We start from the raw sequence: 12,935 nt of genomic DNA, 5'->3' as shown, positions 1-12,935 counted from the left end.
CATTTTTTTTCTTTGCTCTCTTTCTTTGTATGCATCTATAATGTACATGCACAAGGATCAAGTCTTACTCTATTTATTTGTGTTGTTGTCCATTTCTTTGTTTGTATAGATATTCACTATGTTACTCGGATACTCCACCATTGGATGCCGTATCTGTATCGGATACCGATACGCGCCCGATACGGCCACGATATGTATCCGATACGCCAGCTGGCGTATCCTTAATTCCTTGATACGGTCAAGGATACGGATTGACTTGCTGCGATACGGTTCTGACACGTCCGGATACGGTCAAGATACTGCTGCACCAGCGACACTTCTGCAGAATAGGACCGTAGACCGTGGACCGCATACACCACACACCATATACACCGCGCATACACCGATTGTTGAGAAAAAATTATATTTTCAGCAGCAAGAATAGAACCCTGATTGTGCGGCACAAGAACCAAGACCCTTTACCACTACACTACTCTCCATTTGTTGCTAAATCCTAGTTGCATCCATATTTAATATATATTTGGACTATTTTATCTTAACATATCCATAATTTTTTTATGTTTAATTTATATAATATAAATGTTGAGTTAGTAATATAAATAAAATATAATATATAAAATAAACGTATCGTATCCTTGATTTTTTAAAATTACCGTATCGCCGTATCCGTATCGTATCCAATACGATATCCGTACCCGTATCCATGCAACATAGGATATTCATAGTTGATTTTAATGAAATCTAAACATACCGGTATCATTGAAAGAGTAGAAGTGCAACAAAGTAAAGCGTTTATGCTTCTTTGAAATTAGTGCATCAGTGATAAATATCAAACAATTTTTTGGCAGTAGCCATATCAATCTAAAAATATGCACATTTTTTTGTAAAATTAAATAATGAAAAAATTACCACAAATCTAAGTAGGGAGAGATACATATTTGTTTCATTCAAGGAAGGAAACTTTTTTTTGAAGTTATTTCCTTATTAATTATTTTATTAAATAAGTGAAAGAGAAAAGTGGAAAAATAAAATCGGTATTTAAAGAAAAAAAATTCTCTTAGCTCTCAAAATCACAAAAATTATTTATAAATATGCTATAAACAGAAATCTCCACGGAGGAAAGAAAAGCAAATAGGTGGTCCCCGCCAAGAGTCCGGTCCACTGAACTAACTCAAATTTTGAGTTTAGATCAGGACCGTTCGATCAGAATTCTGGCCAATCTAGTCCTAGGTAATTGCTCGGGGACCATTAATATTTGTGCCGAAACAGATCTGACGATCCAGATTCAAACTTAAAATTTAAGTTACTTTTTTTTTATTAAAAAGGCCATAGGCCCATCTTCATTGAAGAAAAAAACGTTAACTTACACCCTAGTAACTCAGTTAGCTACTGCACCTTAATTAAAAACGGCCCGGTTAACACGAGAGCTTACATGAAGCAGCTACTCGAACCCAAAAAGAGAAGCAGACAAGCTGCTAAACCCTCCAAAGATGCAGACAAAACAAATAAGTTCATAACAGAGTACAAACGACACAACCAAAACAACATAACACTAGACAAAACAAGTATATATCTAAGCCTCTCACTGAGGCTAAGGAAATCACAAGCAAACACAAACTGCGGCTGAATTGCCTAGAATCAGCTTTTTGCGTTAGACTTCATAAGGACTATTGGCAGCTCTATTCCTTCCTCCTGGAGTATCAGCCTCTTCATGTGGATGCCAAGTAGATAAGGGGAGAATAAAAATTTAAGTTACTTTAGGGATATGAATTTCCCCGACGAAGAGAACTGAACCAGCATTTAATTTTGGCCTCTCCCTCTCCTATCTATCACAATTTCACGAACCATTCTCATGCTCACAATCCATTCACAATCCGTACGCTCTCTTGTCATCTGGCGGAGATGCAGCACCGTCCGATCAAAATCGGACCCTCGTCCCACTTTCCGGATCCGACCCGCTTATTGGCGAACTCCCTTCTCCACTACCAAGGGCTCAGCTCCAGTATTCTCTCCAACTTTGTTTGGTCCTCATTTTTGTAAAATTCAAAAATAAATCGAACTCATATTTTTCTGAAAATCAATACAGCTTGAGTATAGTTCGTCAGTTGAAGGCTTTGAAGCTCCAGATACTACCCCGAGGTAATATTTTCTTTTTTCCTTTTTATCACATGCTAAAACTAATAGTACTTGAGGTTTGTTCAATTGTCTGTGCTCTGTTTTTGTTAATTTCAGGAGATCAAATTCAGAACCAGAAAAATTGAAGTCTTGGTTTGGCTCAAATGGGCAGTATATTCGCGAATTACCTTGTCCCAACTGTAGAGGACGAGGCTACTCCCCATGCACTGAATGCGGGATTGATCGACCCAGATCAGATTGTAATTTGTGCAATGGCAAGGTGTTTGGTTTGTTTTCTCCTTTTTTTTTTTTTCTTTTTCTGGATTTTTCTGGATTTTGCGCCCTTTTATTTGGGTGGAGCATTTCTGTGCATATTTTTCATAGCTTTTTTATTTCCTTGAGTTCCTTTCTGCTTAGACAGGGGTTGCGAGCAAGTTTATTTGAGACTAAAATTATTGGTTAATCAAGGAATTGTTGTACAATATATTAGATAGTCTGAATTAGTCAAAGGTTGATATCTTAACTGAAGGGTATAAGTCGAGGGTTTATTGAGGCCTAATTGATCTTAACTTTAGCTTAATTGCAGAATGGACAAACTGAAAATCTCCACGTGAACCATTAGTTTCTCAATTATACATGAAATTTCTATTTTGAATTGTATCTAGGGAAAAACAACATGTCCGCGCTGTCATGGTGATTGCGTATTATGGGAAGAATCTATTGATGAGCAGCCATGGGAGAAGGCTCGGTCTAGGTTAGCTATTAAAAATGTTACTAGAATTAGAAAATAATAGCAAGGTCTATGCTTCACCAGTGTGCGTCTTAAAAAATAGACCTCAAATTGCTAGGAAACATCAACTGCTAATTTATATTTTTCATTTATCTTTTCATGAAGTTCTCTGCTGAAAGTGAAAGAGGATGATGAGGTGGACAACTTAGAAATTAAACTCGATGCTGGACGTAAATCAAAGCGTGTGTACAAGTCACCATCACCTGAAGTCATCATGAAGATTAGCCAATCTCTCAAAGTAATTTCTTTTAATTATTGTTTTTAAACCAAATTTCCTTCAAATATTTTCCAATACCATCAAGTTTGGAAAGTTATCAAAAACCCCTGCATGATAGAATTACATACTGGTACTGACTTTGAGGATACAACAATGAGAAAATCAGGTTTTATTTATTGTACCAGAGAAAATTAGCTATCAGATAACATTGATTTTGATCGGCAGCTGTAATAGCTCTGAATGCAGAGTTTAAATGAAAAAACAGGCTTGTTTACCAAGCACATGATGAGAGTGCACCGAGACCCCATCTTACGTGCTCAACGAATCGCCTCAATCAAGGTAAGGAAGGCTTCTGACATGCATGTCTTTTTCTCTCTTTTGATATTAAAAACACGCTTCTTTGACCTCTTTTGCAGTATAATTTTTTTTTTTGGTGACCATTGAAATGGACAAGATATTCTGTCTCTAAATTTTATTTTCTTGCATAAATTTGGCACTTCCATTGGGTTTATTATAATATTTCTTCTTGCAAGTACGAATGGATGCTTTAGGGATTTAGTCTTAAAGATGAAGGATAAAATGAAAATAAAGAACAAACTTTAGAAAGGAAAACATGTTCATTGGCCATTTCAAGGTTGTCCTTTTTTTTCTTTCTTAAAACAACCAATACAAGGTTTGATTATGTTGAGTTATTGTTAAGTTCATTGGGATAAGCACAAAGATACCATTTGAACATCCTAGTAAAGGAGTGTGCTTTTGCTTTCTTTTTTCTCTTTGTGCAAAAGTTGCTTGCTATAGATGTAAATTGGGACGTAATATTTGATGAAATTTTTTATGTGCCTCATCTATTTTGAAGAAAACAAAAGGTGCTCCTGAAGCAAGGAAACAAGCATCTGAAGTAATGAAAATATTTTTCAGTGATCCAGAGAATCGCCGTAAGAGAAGTTTATCTCTGAAAGGTACCCCCTTCTTCTCTCTCTCCCAGGCCAGCACTCAAAACAAGAATTGAGGGTCTTCATCTAATTTGATATTGAGATTCTCCTGCTTTTCAGGGGTGAAATTCTTTTGTAGCAATTGTGGGGAAGAAGGGCATAGAAAATTCTACTGCCCAAAGTTAAAGCGCAAGAAAGGTGCTGTTAAATTTAGTTGCAGCTTGTGTGGTAAAAAAGGGCACAATAAGCGCAGCTGTTCAAGGAAAACTGAAGGTTATACATGCTTCTTGTGCTAATTCTTTTATAAGTTTCAAATTCTCTGTTCATTTCAGTTTTTCATGATTGTTACTGGCAGGTTGTAATGGTTTGACAGGGGCAAAATTTCGGTGCAGTTATTGTGGGGAAGAGGGGCACAGGAGATTTTATTGTCCTGAACTAAGAAAAAATTTAGGTGTGATGCAGATTAAGTGTGGCTTGTGTGGCATAAGGGGACATAACCGTCGGAGCTGTAAAAATAAATCAAAAGAAGAGGGTGAAAAAGGAAAATAAGACAATTATGTAGGTTAGGTGTAGCTGATTCTGCCACAAAGGCTGCTGATTATTTTTCTATGGTAGGATTATCTTTTGTTGATTGGTAAGGTTAATGTAAATGAAATCATGGATAATATTGGGGAACTTATCTTACTATATTGTAAAATCGACACTTCTGGTGTCAATGATTAATGAAATATGAGAGCTAGCCTCACTTTTCTTTGTCAAAAAAAAAAATGTATTTAGCAAGTGAACCAGTGATGATTTAAGTGCTTTAAAAAAGTCAAATGAAAGTGTTAAGGTGTTTTAAACTGAACTAAAGTTAAAAAATTATGTATACGGAGCAAAATTCAATAATCAAAATTTGGACTTTTAACTATTTTTATCCTTACAAATGTCTTACATTACCACTTTCTTGCTAATATAGATTATGTAGTAGATGAGCATAATTTAGTCTTTCATTCAAAATTGTTTTGTATATGACTTTACTATTATCATACGTTAAATTTAAAAATGAGTTAACTTTATTGCTAAATGCAAGAAATGTCGTTTCTTCGTTGTCAATATATAGTTGCTCTCGAAACAAACATTTCTTGTTGGCCTGGGTAAAGATTTTAACATAACATTTTTCAGCTTCATGCAGCGCACATACTATGGAATTATAACAGTGCTCCATAAGGTTTGAGCGCTGCATGAACCAAAACTACTCTGTTAATATCTTTACCCCTGGCCTGATTTCTGCGAGGATTTTGGCGTGGCAAACGTCGAGGACAGAATTGCTCCTTTCGTATGTCCATTTTACAAGGAAAAATAGTGGACATACGAAAGGAGCTATTTTTACTCTTTAATTCATGAAAAGTATAAACATGAAAAGTTGAAGACTATTTTTACTCTTTAATCCTAATATTTCTTGCTTTCTCACATTTAAAAGTTCTGATTATTCATGCAGCTACAATAACTGGTGCATTACTTTATTAACTGTTAGCATCTCTGCACGTTTTAACTATAGGTAGAAACCGGTAATTCCCATGTCTTAGGCACCGGTCCAATATCATAGATAACCTCTCCTCTCTATGACAGGACCATACCAGCTTAATTGCTTCCGGCGTACTCCCCTTGGGTCCCCAGCTGGTCAAGACCTACAAATTTCAAATATTATGTATCTTTTGTAAAAAGAATTGATGTCCTTTCATGTATGCAACTCTAAATATAAAAGAGTAAGGCTATGCATTGCGCAGATTAGTCCGTACTAAGTCCGTACTATGAATTAGTATCTTCATTTTCGAAATTCAAACGGTCGATCTGAACCGTTCAATATTTTTTCTATATCAAAATATACTTGTAGATCAAATTTTATTTTTTTAGAATTTTTTTACTATTTTTTAAGATAAGTAGAAAATCACTTGATCTAAATATTCTAGACCATTCATAAAAAAAGCATGGCGCTGTAGTACCTCATGCACAAAAAGAATAGAGCACTTCTGACCAGTGTAGTAATATTAGGTTTCTATGCGGTATGCGAAAGGGCACCGCATACCGCATATACGGTATGCGGCCGCATATGCGGATTTCTATGCGGATTTATATATGCGGATTTTAAAATAAGAATTCATATATATTTGAAAATTGAAATACATAGTAATACAAATAGGAATAAGAATTTATGAGTACAAATAGAAATACATAGTAATAACAACATGCCAATATCATCAGTAATAGTAAATTATATTAGTAATACATAGTAATACAAATAGTAATACATTTCCTTGAGAATTACAGTAACCTGTTACTGTTATTCCGATTCCAACATCAATGAAGTCCAATGGTTGGGATCTAAATAACAGGTTCAAGGAATAACAGCTGATTTATTATCAGTTTGGTCAGGTAAAAACCAACAAGTTCTGTAACAGTACAAATACATAATAATACATAGTAATACAAATACAAATACAAATAGTTAGAACAAATAACAGGTTCAAGGATTATATGCGGCCTGTTAAAACATATGCGGTCAAAAATATGCGGCCTAATATGCGGCCGCATATGCGGAACCGCATATTAAACCGCATATTGATTTTCTATGCGGTTCGGAACCGCATACGCATATGCGGCCGCATATGCGCCGCATATTACCTAATATTACTACACTGCTTCTGACCACTACAAGCATAAGCATCTTGATCACAAACCCAGGCCACATAATCAACCAACATTTAGATTTAAAAATAAAATTTGGTAGCAAATTTAGCTAATGTTGGAATTTTTTTAGTTAACTTTCTGTATCTCTTGAACATGAGGACTTCCAATCAAAACCTGCATCTTCTAATTTGATACGACCTTTCAAATCAGCAGCTAATTTCTTTGCCACTCTTGAGCTTCCCATGAAAAGTGTCATCTTTGGTTTTGCCTAAATTGAGATAAGAAAATTCAAATAACAGATGAAAAAATTGTTTCTGAATTTCGTAATTCAATGTTGGAATAGTTTGCCTTTGAAAATAGACTTGCAAGTGTAGATTGAAAAAAATACAAAGAGAAAAGAAAAGAAAAAAAAAACAATTATGTGAATTGGTATTGCATCTAAGTAGAGTTGCAAAAATTGACCTCAAGCAAGAGCTAGTTCATGGCGGCACCATCAGAGTTGATAAAATCAGCATCCTCTAGAGGTAAGCCACACTCATGTAGCAACCTCAGCATCTGATCCATCACTATGCTTACCTGTTTTTCCAATTATTAAACAAAATAAATACATAAACATAGTTGGGGTCACCAAAAGATGAGGTCAATACAATTTCCAGGTGGTAGACTGGTACATCATAATCATAAATAGTTATATCCAGGATGATATTGCGTGATGTCCTTGTTGTTGACACTTGGTCCAGCTGGCAACCCCTTCAAGTTATTTACAGGAAGCAGATGATTACGAATCAATTGCCATAGCAGGATTTCCAATGGAAAATTGAATGGTAAGATAATTGCCACCTTTTTCCTCAACCAATCAAAGAAGAAATAAATAAAAATGACACAACAGCTGTGCAAATAAAGACAACATATTAGCAGAGACCAGTACTCTGTTGCCCTAGATGGTTTCCTGGTACAGCAAATGACCTTGCCAGAGAAAAAGATAATTACTTCAACAACTTATGAGAGTAATGACACATAAATAGATGAAAAATATTTGACATGCATACTTACCTGATCTCCACAGAAATAGTCTAGAAACTTCTGGGTGACCTGAACTTCACCAAGAGCTTGTGCATAACTCTTGGACGAAACTCGCTGGATCAGTCTTCATTGAAAATTTATTAAATAGAACAGAAAACCATAATGGAAACCTGATTTCTGAAAATTTATAATAGAATTGACGTAGTTACATTTGTTTTTGTTCAGTTTAACATTTATAAATTGAGCAGGTGCAGGTTAATTAATGCTTTATTTTTGGTGGGTTTTAGCTAGACCTGAATAATCAATTTAAAATAAGATTTAAAATGTGCTTGATACCATCGTACCAGTATGGTACAATATTGTACTTGATACACAATTTCAGTCAATGCTTACAATTTCAGTCAATGCTTACTATTAAACTAATTAGATAAGACACAATACTATATCTTTCTTGGATAATCAGTTTAATACTAAGCATTGAATAAAATTGTGTATCCAGCACAATACTGTGCCATATAGGTATGCTGGTACCAACACAATAAAATACCTAAAACGCACTTTTTCCATTTAGCCCATATTTATCCGAATTTTCAATTTTTTCATCATATTAATAAATTGAGAAATACAGGTCTACAATATATTTCATAATTGCACCAGTTCCAGATTTTGATACTCAAATACCTCTGGGCTACTATTTTCTTTGTAATTGTACATGGACTTGTGAAATTCAGACATTACACAATCTGGAATTGGATAATCAAGCACACGAAATAGAAAGATTAGCATCAAACACAGGATCAAATACGGCGCACTTTTCCAACCAAGAAAAATTTGATAAGGAGAGAGCTTCAGCCACTGTCAAGTTTTTCAAGAGAGAGAGAGAGCTTAAAAAGACAACAATAGCCTATTGTTGCCTTATCTGAACATGAAAGAAAGAAAATGAGAATACAAAATTAACAAGAATGAAATTGAAAAATATGTAGCTGGCATGATATGATAAACCAAAAAAACGAATATTCAGAGAACGGATCTAATAACCCCCACAGAACAGAGAATCCGTATCCTCTGCATTAACTCAAAAGGGAATCTTTTGAGTTAATCAATCTCAACCATTCAATCTGTTTAAAAATTCGTGCAGACTTAAAAAGACAACAATAGCCTATTGTTGCCTTATCTGAACATGAAAGAAAGAAAATGAGAATACAAAATTAACAAGAATGAAATTGAAAAATATGTAGCTGGCATGATCTGATAAACCAAAAAAACGAATATTCAGAGAACGGATCTAATAACCCCCACAGAACAGAGAATCCGTATCCTCTGCATTAACTCAAAAGGGAATCTTTTGAGTTAATCAATCTCAACCATTCAATCTGTTTACAAATTCGTGCAGACCAAATCTGCACTAATATTGAAAGACCCCTTATATTATAGGCAGGTGGCAGATTGGCTCCGTTTAAAATCAAACGGTTGAGATTAATTAACTCAAAAGATTCTCTTTTGAGTTAATGCAGAGGATACGCATTCACAGTAAAGTAATTACTTATTGACCACCACCTGCGCATAAGTCATTCATTTTGTTTATTTTAGTCAATGGTCACCCGACAGTTCTTGGTTCAATTCATTCTGTTTTTGAGTTTCTGGCAAAAGTAGTTAATTTGCTCCTTGTTCCGTCAGCTTTTATTGAGCTTCCTCCAAAGAAGAGTGTCCCAGTGTTGCACCAGAAGGCCAGTTTCATGTACCAGTATTGACACTACTTTATTTTCATGAGAGGACAATCGTTTCAATTTTAGGAACAACTTAGATATTCATGCATAAAGCTTCTATTTTTGGAGTGCTGTTTGCAAATTCAGAAAAAAAAAATATGCATACCAGAAATAACTGGTACCAACCAAGTAAGCATGTGTTTACAGAGATAGGATGATTCTTATTCTTAGCTAATAAAGGGTACTGACAACCATGAAATGCAATAACTTCAAACTAAACCTTGTAAATTCCGAAAATTACCTTTGTTCACTTTCAAAGGGATAATTATGGTAAGCATGTGTTTAGAGACCAGAGAACCTATTACAACAGTTTCCCATTATATCAAGGTTTCTAGAGCATGCATAAAACCTAGCGGATAAAAAAAAGAACAAAAGATGATCTAAGATGCATTGAATTTAAGTGTTAGAGGCCTTCTTCGATATGCAACCGGATTTGAACAAAAAGACAGAAATACTTGAAACCATGTGCAAGCATGAGAAACAGTATCATTTCAGAGGAAGAGAAGCATTTGAACAAAAAAATAATAAAAAAAGAAACAGTGAACAATTCATTACTTTAATTATTTCCAAGGAAGAGAAGCATTTCAACAAAAAAATTGCCCATGAACATAAGTTACCCCGAGAATAATTAACTTGACAGATTTACCTAATTTAACATTAAGCAAATCAACATCAGAATCCATTTATTTAGCCCTGTACTTGGATCAATTTCTCCAATTAATCTCAACTTCCCATCAATTTACTAAACAAAGTAGGAAAAAAAAAAAAAACCCATACCACCAACCCTAGACTTACTAGACCATAGAAGATGGCGGCCTGGCCAAGACCTGAGCCGTTGGAGATGGTCTTGTCCTCGTTGCATAAATGGAATTCTGAAACCATATCGCAATTCAAAGCCTTCTCACATTCCTTGTACCCCCCTAAGGAAGGCCAACAATAGCATGAAGGCACACGACTTTATAACGTATAAGGTCTGAATTGGCAATCATCCAAACCCTTTCGTTGTTGTTGCGCTCGATGAAAATGGTAATATCGTCATCACTAGTTCCGGTCACGTCAGACAGTGAACAAGATCAGAGAATTCTTCTTTGTCACCTTCTATTCTATAACAACACAGGGAAATTATTATATGTCTTCACACAAAAAAAAATATATATTGTGCTTCCCTAAACTATTGATCATTCATAGTACATAAGCATCAAATTGCCACAACTATGTATTAAACTTAAACTAACAGAAATCTTTTAAAAGCCAATGTATTGATGAATTGGAAATTTGAACTGATTAAAATATATACCTGAAGTACATAGGCGACTTTGGAGCAATGCTTAATGCTTCGTCCGATGTTGTTGAAGCACTGTCTGACGTGGCCGGAATTAGGGATGACGATATCACAATTTTCATGGAGCGCAGCAACAACTAAGGGGATGATGGCCAATTCAGACCTTATACGTCTGCCGGTTTCAGAATTCCAATTTATGCAAGGAGAACAAAAGCACCTCCGAGTTCCGACGGCTATGTCAGGTGAGTCCGCAGTTTATAGGGTTTAGGGTAGAGATTAGGGTTTTGTGGTAGCGGGTTGTCAGCCGCAAAGCGGTTACTTAATTTTGGTATGGAGTTAATTTTTTATTATTTTTTGGATATTTTCTACTTTGTTTAGCAAACTGATGGGAGGTTGAGCTTAATTGGAGAAATTGATTTAAAATAGGACTAAATGAATGAATTTTGATATTGGTTTGTTTAATGTTATTTTAAATAAATCTGTCAAGTTAATTATTTCTTGGGACAAATTTTGTTGAAATGTTTTTATGAAAGTAATATGTCTGATCAAAATATTTAGAAAAAAATACTCTATAATATAAAAGAGGAACTTTTATAAAATATCATTTCTAATCAAATCATCAAATAAAATATACTCCTTTTAAATTTTTTAACAAAATCTTCTTATGAACTTCACTTTTTCCTTCCTTCCCCTCTTCCCTCCAACTCCTCGCTAGGATCCTTAATTAATACATATTTGTATTTTAAGTTAGCATATTTAAAGAAATCAGAAACTATTCATACATATTATATATTGTCAGAAATTTATATTTCATTTGCGTAGAGTATACTTAAGCCACATTAATTACGTCAGGTAACATGTTATAATTGGTCATTTTTTTTCCAAGCTATAAATTCGTTTAAGAAAGTCAAAAAAATTAGAAAAATTGTCAAAAAGGTGAAAACCTTGTAAATAATTATCTTTTAGAAGTACTACAAAAACAAGAATATTATTCAATTTATTAAATTTTAGAGGTACTAAAATAATAATCTTTTATAATTTTGAAAAAGTATGTAATTTCAAAATATTTAGCATTCTTATAATAAAAAATAGCTTCACATAAGCAAATTTATTCAAAGTTGCATAAATTTTTTGTATGTAATTTGCAAAAAGAAAATGAAATATGCTAATTTATTTAAATTAGATTACTTACAATATATAACGTATGAGTGGTTTATGGTTTATCTAAATAACCTAACTTAAAATAGAAATATGTATTTCTAGATACCAAGTTTAAAAAAAAAAAAATAGAAATATGCATTAATTAAGGATCATGGGGAGGAGTAGGAGGGACGGAAATTTTTAAATATACCATACTCTAAAAAAAAAAAAAAAATCAAACAACCACGTTTTCTGAAAAATTCAAATTTTGACACAGCCGCATCCCCTAGATGCGGCCCAAACTCTTTTTTTTTACCATTTTTCTTTTTTCTTCTCTGTCTGTTACACGACACGGGTCAAACTTTTTTTTTTCTAATGGAACTGTGGTATCAAGGTCAACAATTTCGGCTGGTTTTATTGAATGGAGGGAAAAAGGAAAAAAAAAAAAAAAAAAAGTTGGGCCACATTTAGAGGATGCGGGCCGCAGAAAGGTGGCCGCATTTAGGGATGCGGCTGTGTCAAAATTCAAATTTTTCAGAAAATGTGATTGTTTGGCTTTTTTTTTTTTTTTGGTATGGTATTTTTAAAAATTTCGGTAGGAGGGATGAGGGAGGGGAAAGTTGAATCCACAAAGGCATTTTGTCAAAGATTTAAAAGAAAAAAATAAGTATTTTGTTTGATAAGTTAATATGGAAGAGTATTTTATAAAAAAAATCTCATTTAAAACGCGACGACAGATTATTAGTGTTGGGTCTTAACTCTTTATCTTCAATTCTTCATCAATCATTTTCGTTGCAACAACAAAAATGAGTTTCATCTGGAAATCAATTGATTTGTCCTTTTAGATAATATTTTGGATATAAAAACAGATGCGTGACGAGTATTGTTTTAGATATAAATTATGTACATAAAATAATATGCAGTTTATGTTAACATTAATCCTATTATTTTCTCTAAGAAAAAAAAAAAAGAGGATTCTTTTATCGTAATTTGAGAGAAG

At 34.0% G+C, this 12,935-nt stretch overlaps 1 protein-coding gene across 3 annotated transcripts; it reads left to right on the top strand.

Moving 5' to 3' along the window:
* Positions 1–1,739: 1,739 nt before the first annotated feature.
* Positions 1,740–4,799, top strand: LOC144547591 (zinc knuckle (CCHC-type) family protein). 3 transcript variants are annotated; one of them, XM_078296272.1, is made up of 9 exons: positions 1,740–2,002; positions 2,087–2,139; positions 2,233–2,395; positions 2,781–2,869; positions 3,011–3,143; positions 3,369–3,461; positions 3,979–4,081; positions 4,175–4,327; positions 4,447–4,719. In XM_078296272.1, the coding sequence occupies exons 1-9, from the start codon at positions 1,853–1,855 to the stop codon at positions 4,491–4,493; spliced, it is 984 nt and encodes a 327-aa protein (XP_078152398.1). In that variant the 5' UTR covers positions 1,740–1,852; the 3' UTR covers positions 4,494–4,719. The 3 variants fall into 3 exon arrangements, with proteins under 3 accessions (XP_078152398.1, XP_078152397.1, XP_078152396.1); XM_078296271.1 differs by having other exon boundaries at positions 1,743–2,002; positions 4,428–4,799; XM_078296270.1 differs by having other exon boundaries at positions 1,746–2,002; positions 4,410–4,799.
* Positions 4,800–12,935: the final 8,136 nt, after the last annotated feature.

The sequence above is a fragment of the Carex rostrata genome, chromosome 31 (assembly GCF_964058835.1).
Source record: "Carex rostrata chromosome 31, lpCarRost1.2, whole genome shotgun sequence".
NCBI lineage: Eukaryota > Viridiplantae > Streptophyta > Magnoliopsida > Poales > Cyperaceae > Carex > Carex rostrata.
Note: the sequence above shows the minus strand (reverse complement) of the source record. Positions and strands in the feature narration are given on the sequence as shown.

Coding starts and splice junctions, on each gene's coding strand:
- LOC144547591 (XM_078296270.1), top strand. CDS start 1,853: ATGCTCACAATCCATTCACAATCCGTACGCTCTCTTGTCATCTGGCGG. Junction 3,144..3,368: donor AGATTAGCCAATCTCTCAAA/GTAATTTCTTTT, acceptor CTCTGAATGCAG/AGTTTAAATGAAAAAACAGG. Junction 3,462..3,978: donor AACGAATCGCCTCAATCAAG/GTAAGGAAGGCT, acceptor TCTATTTTGAAG/AAAACAAAAGGTGCTCCTGA.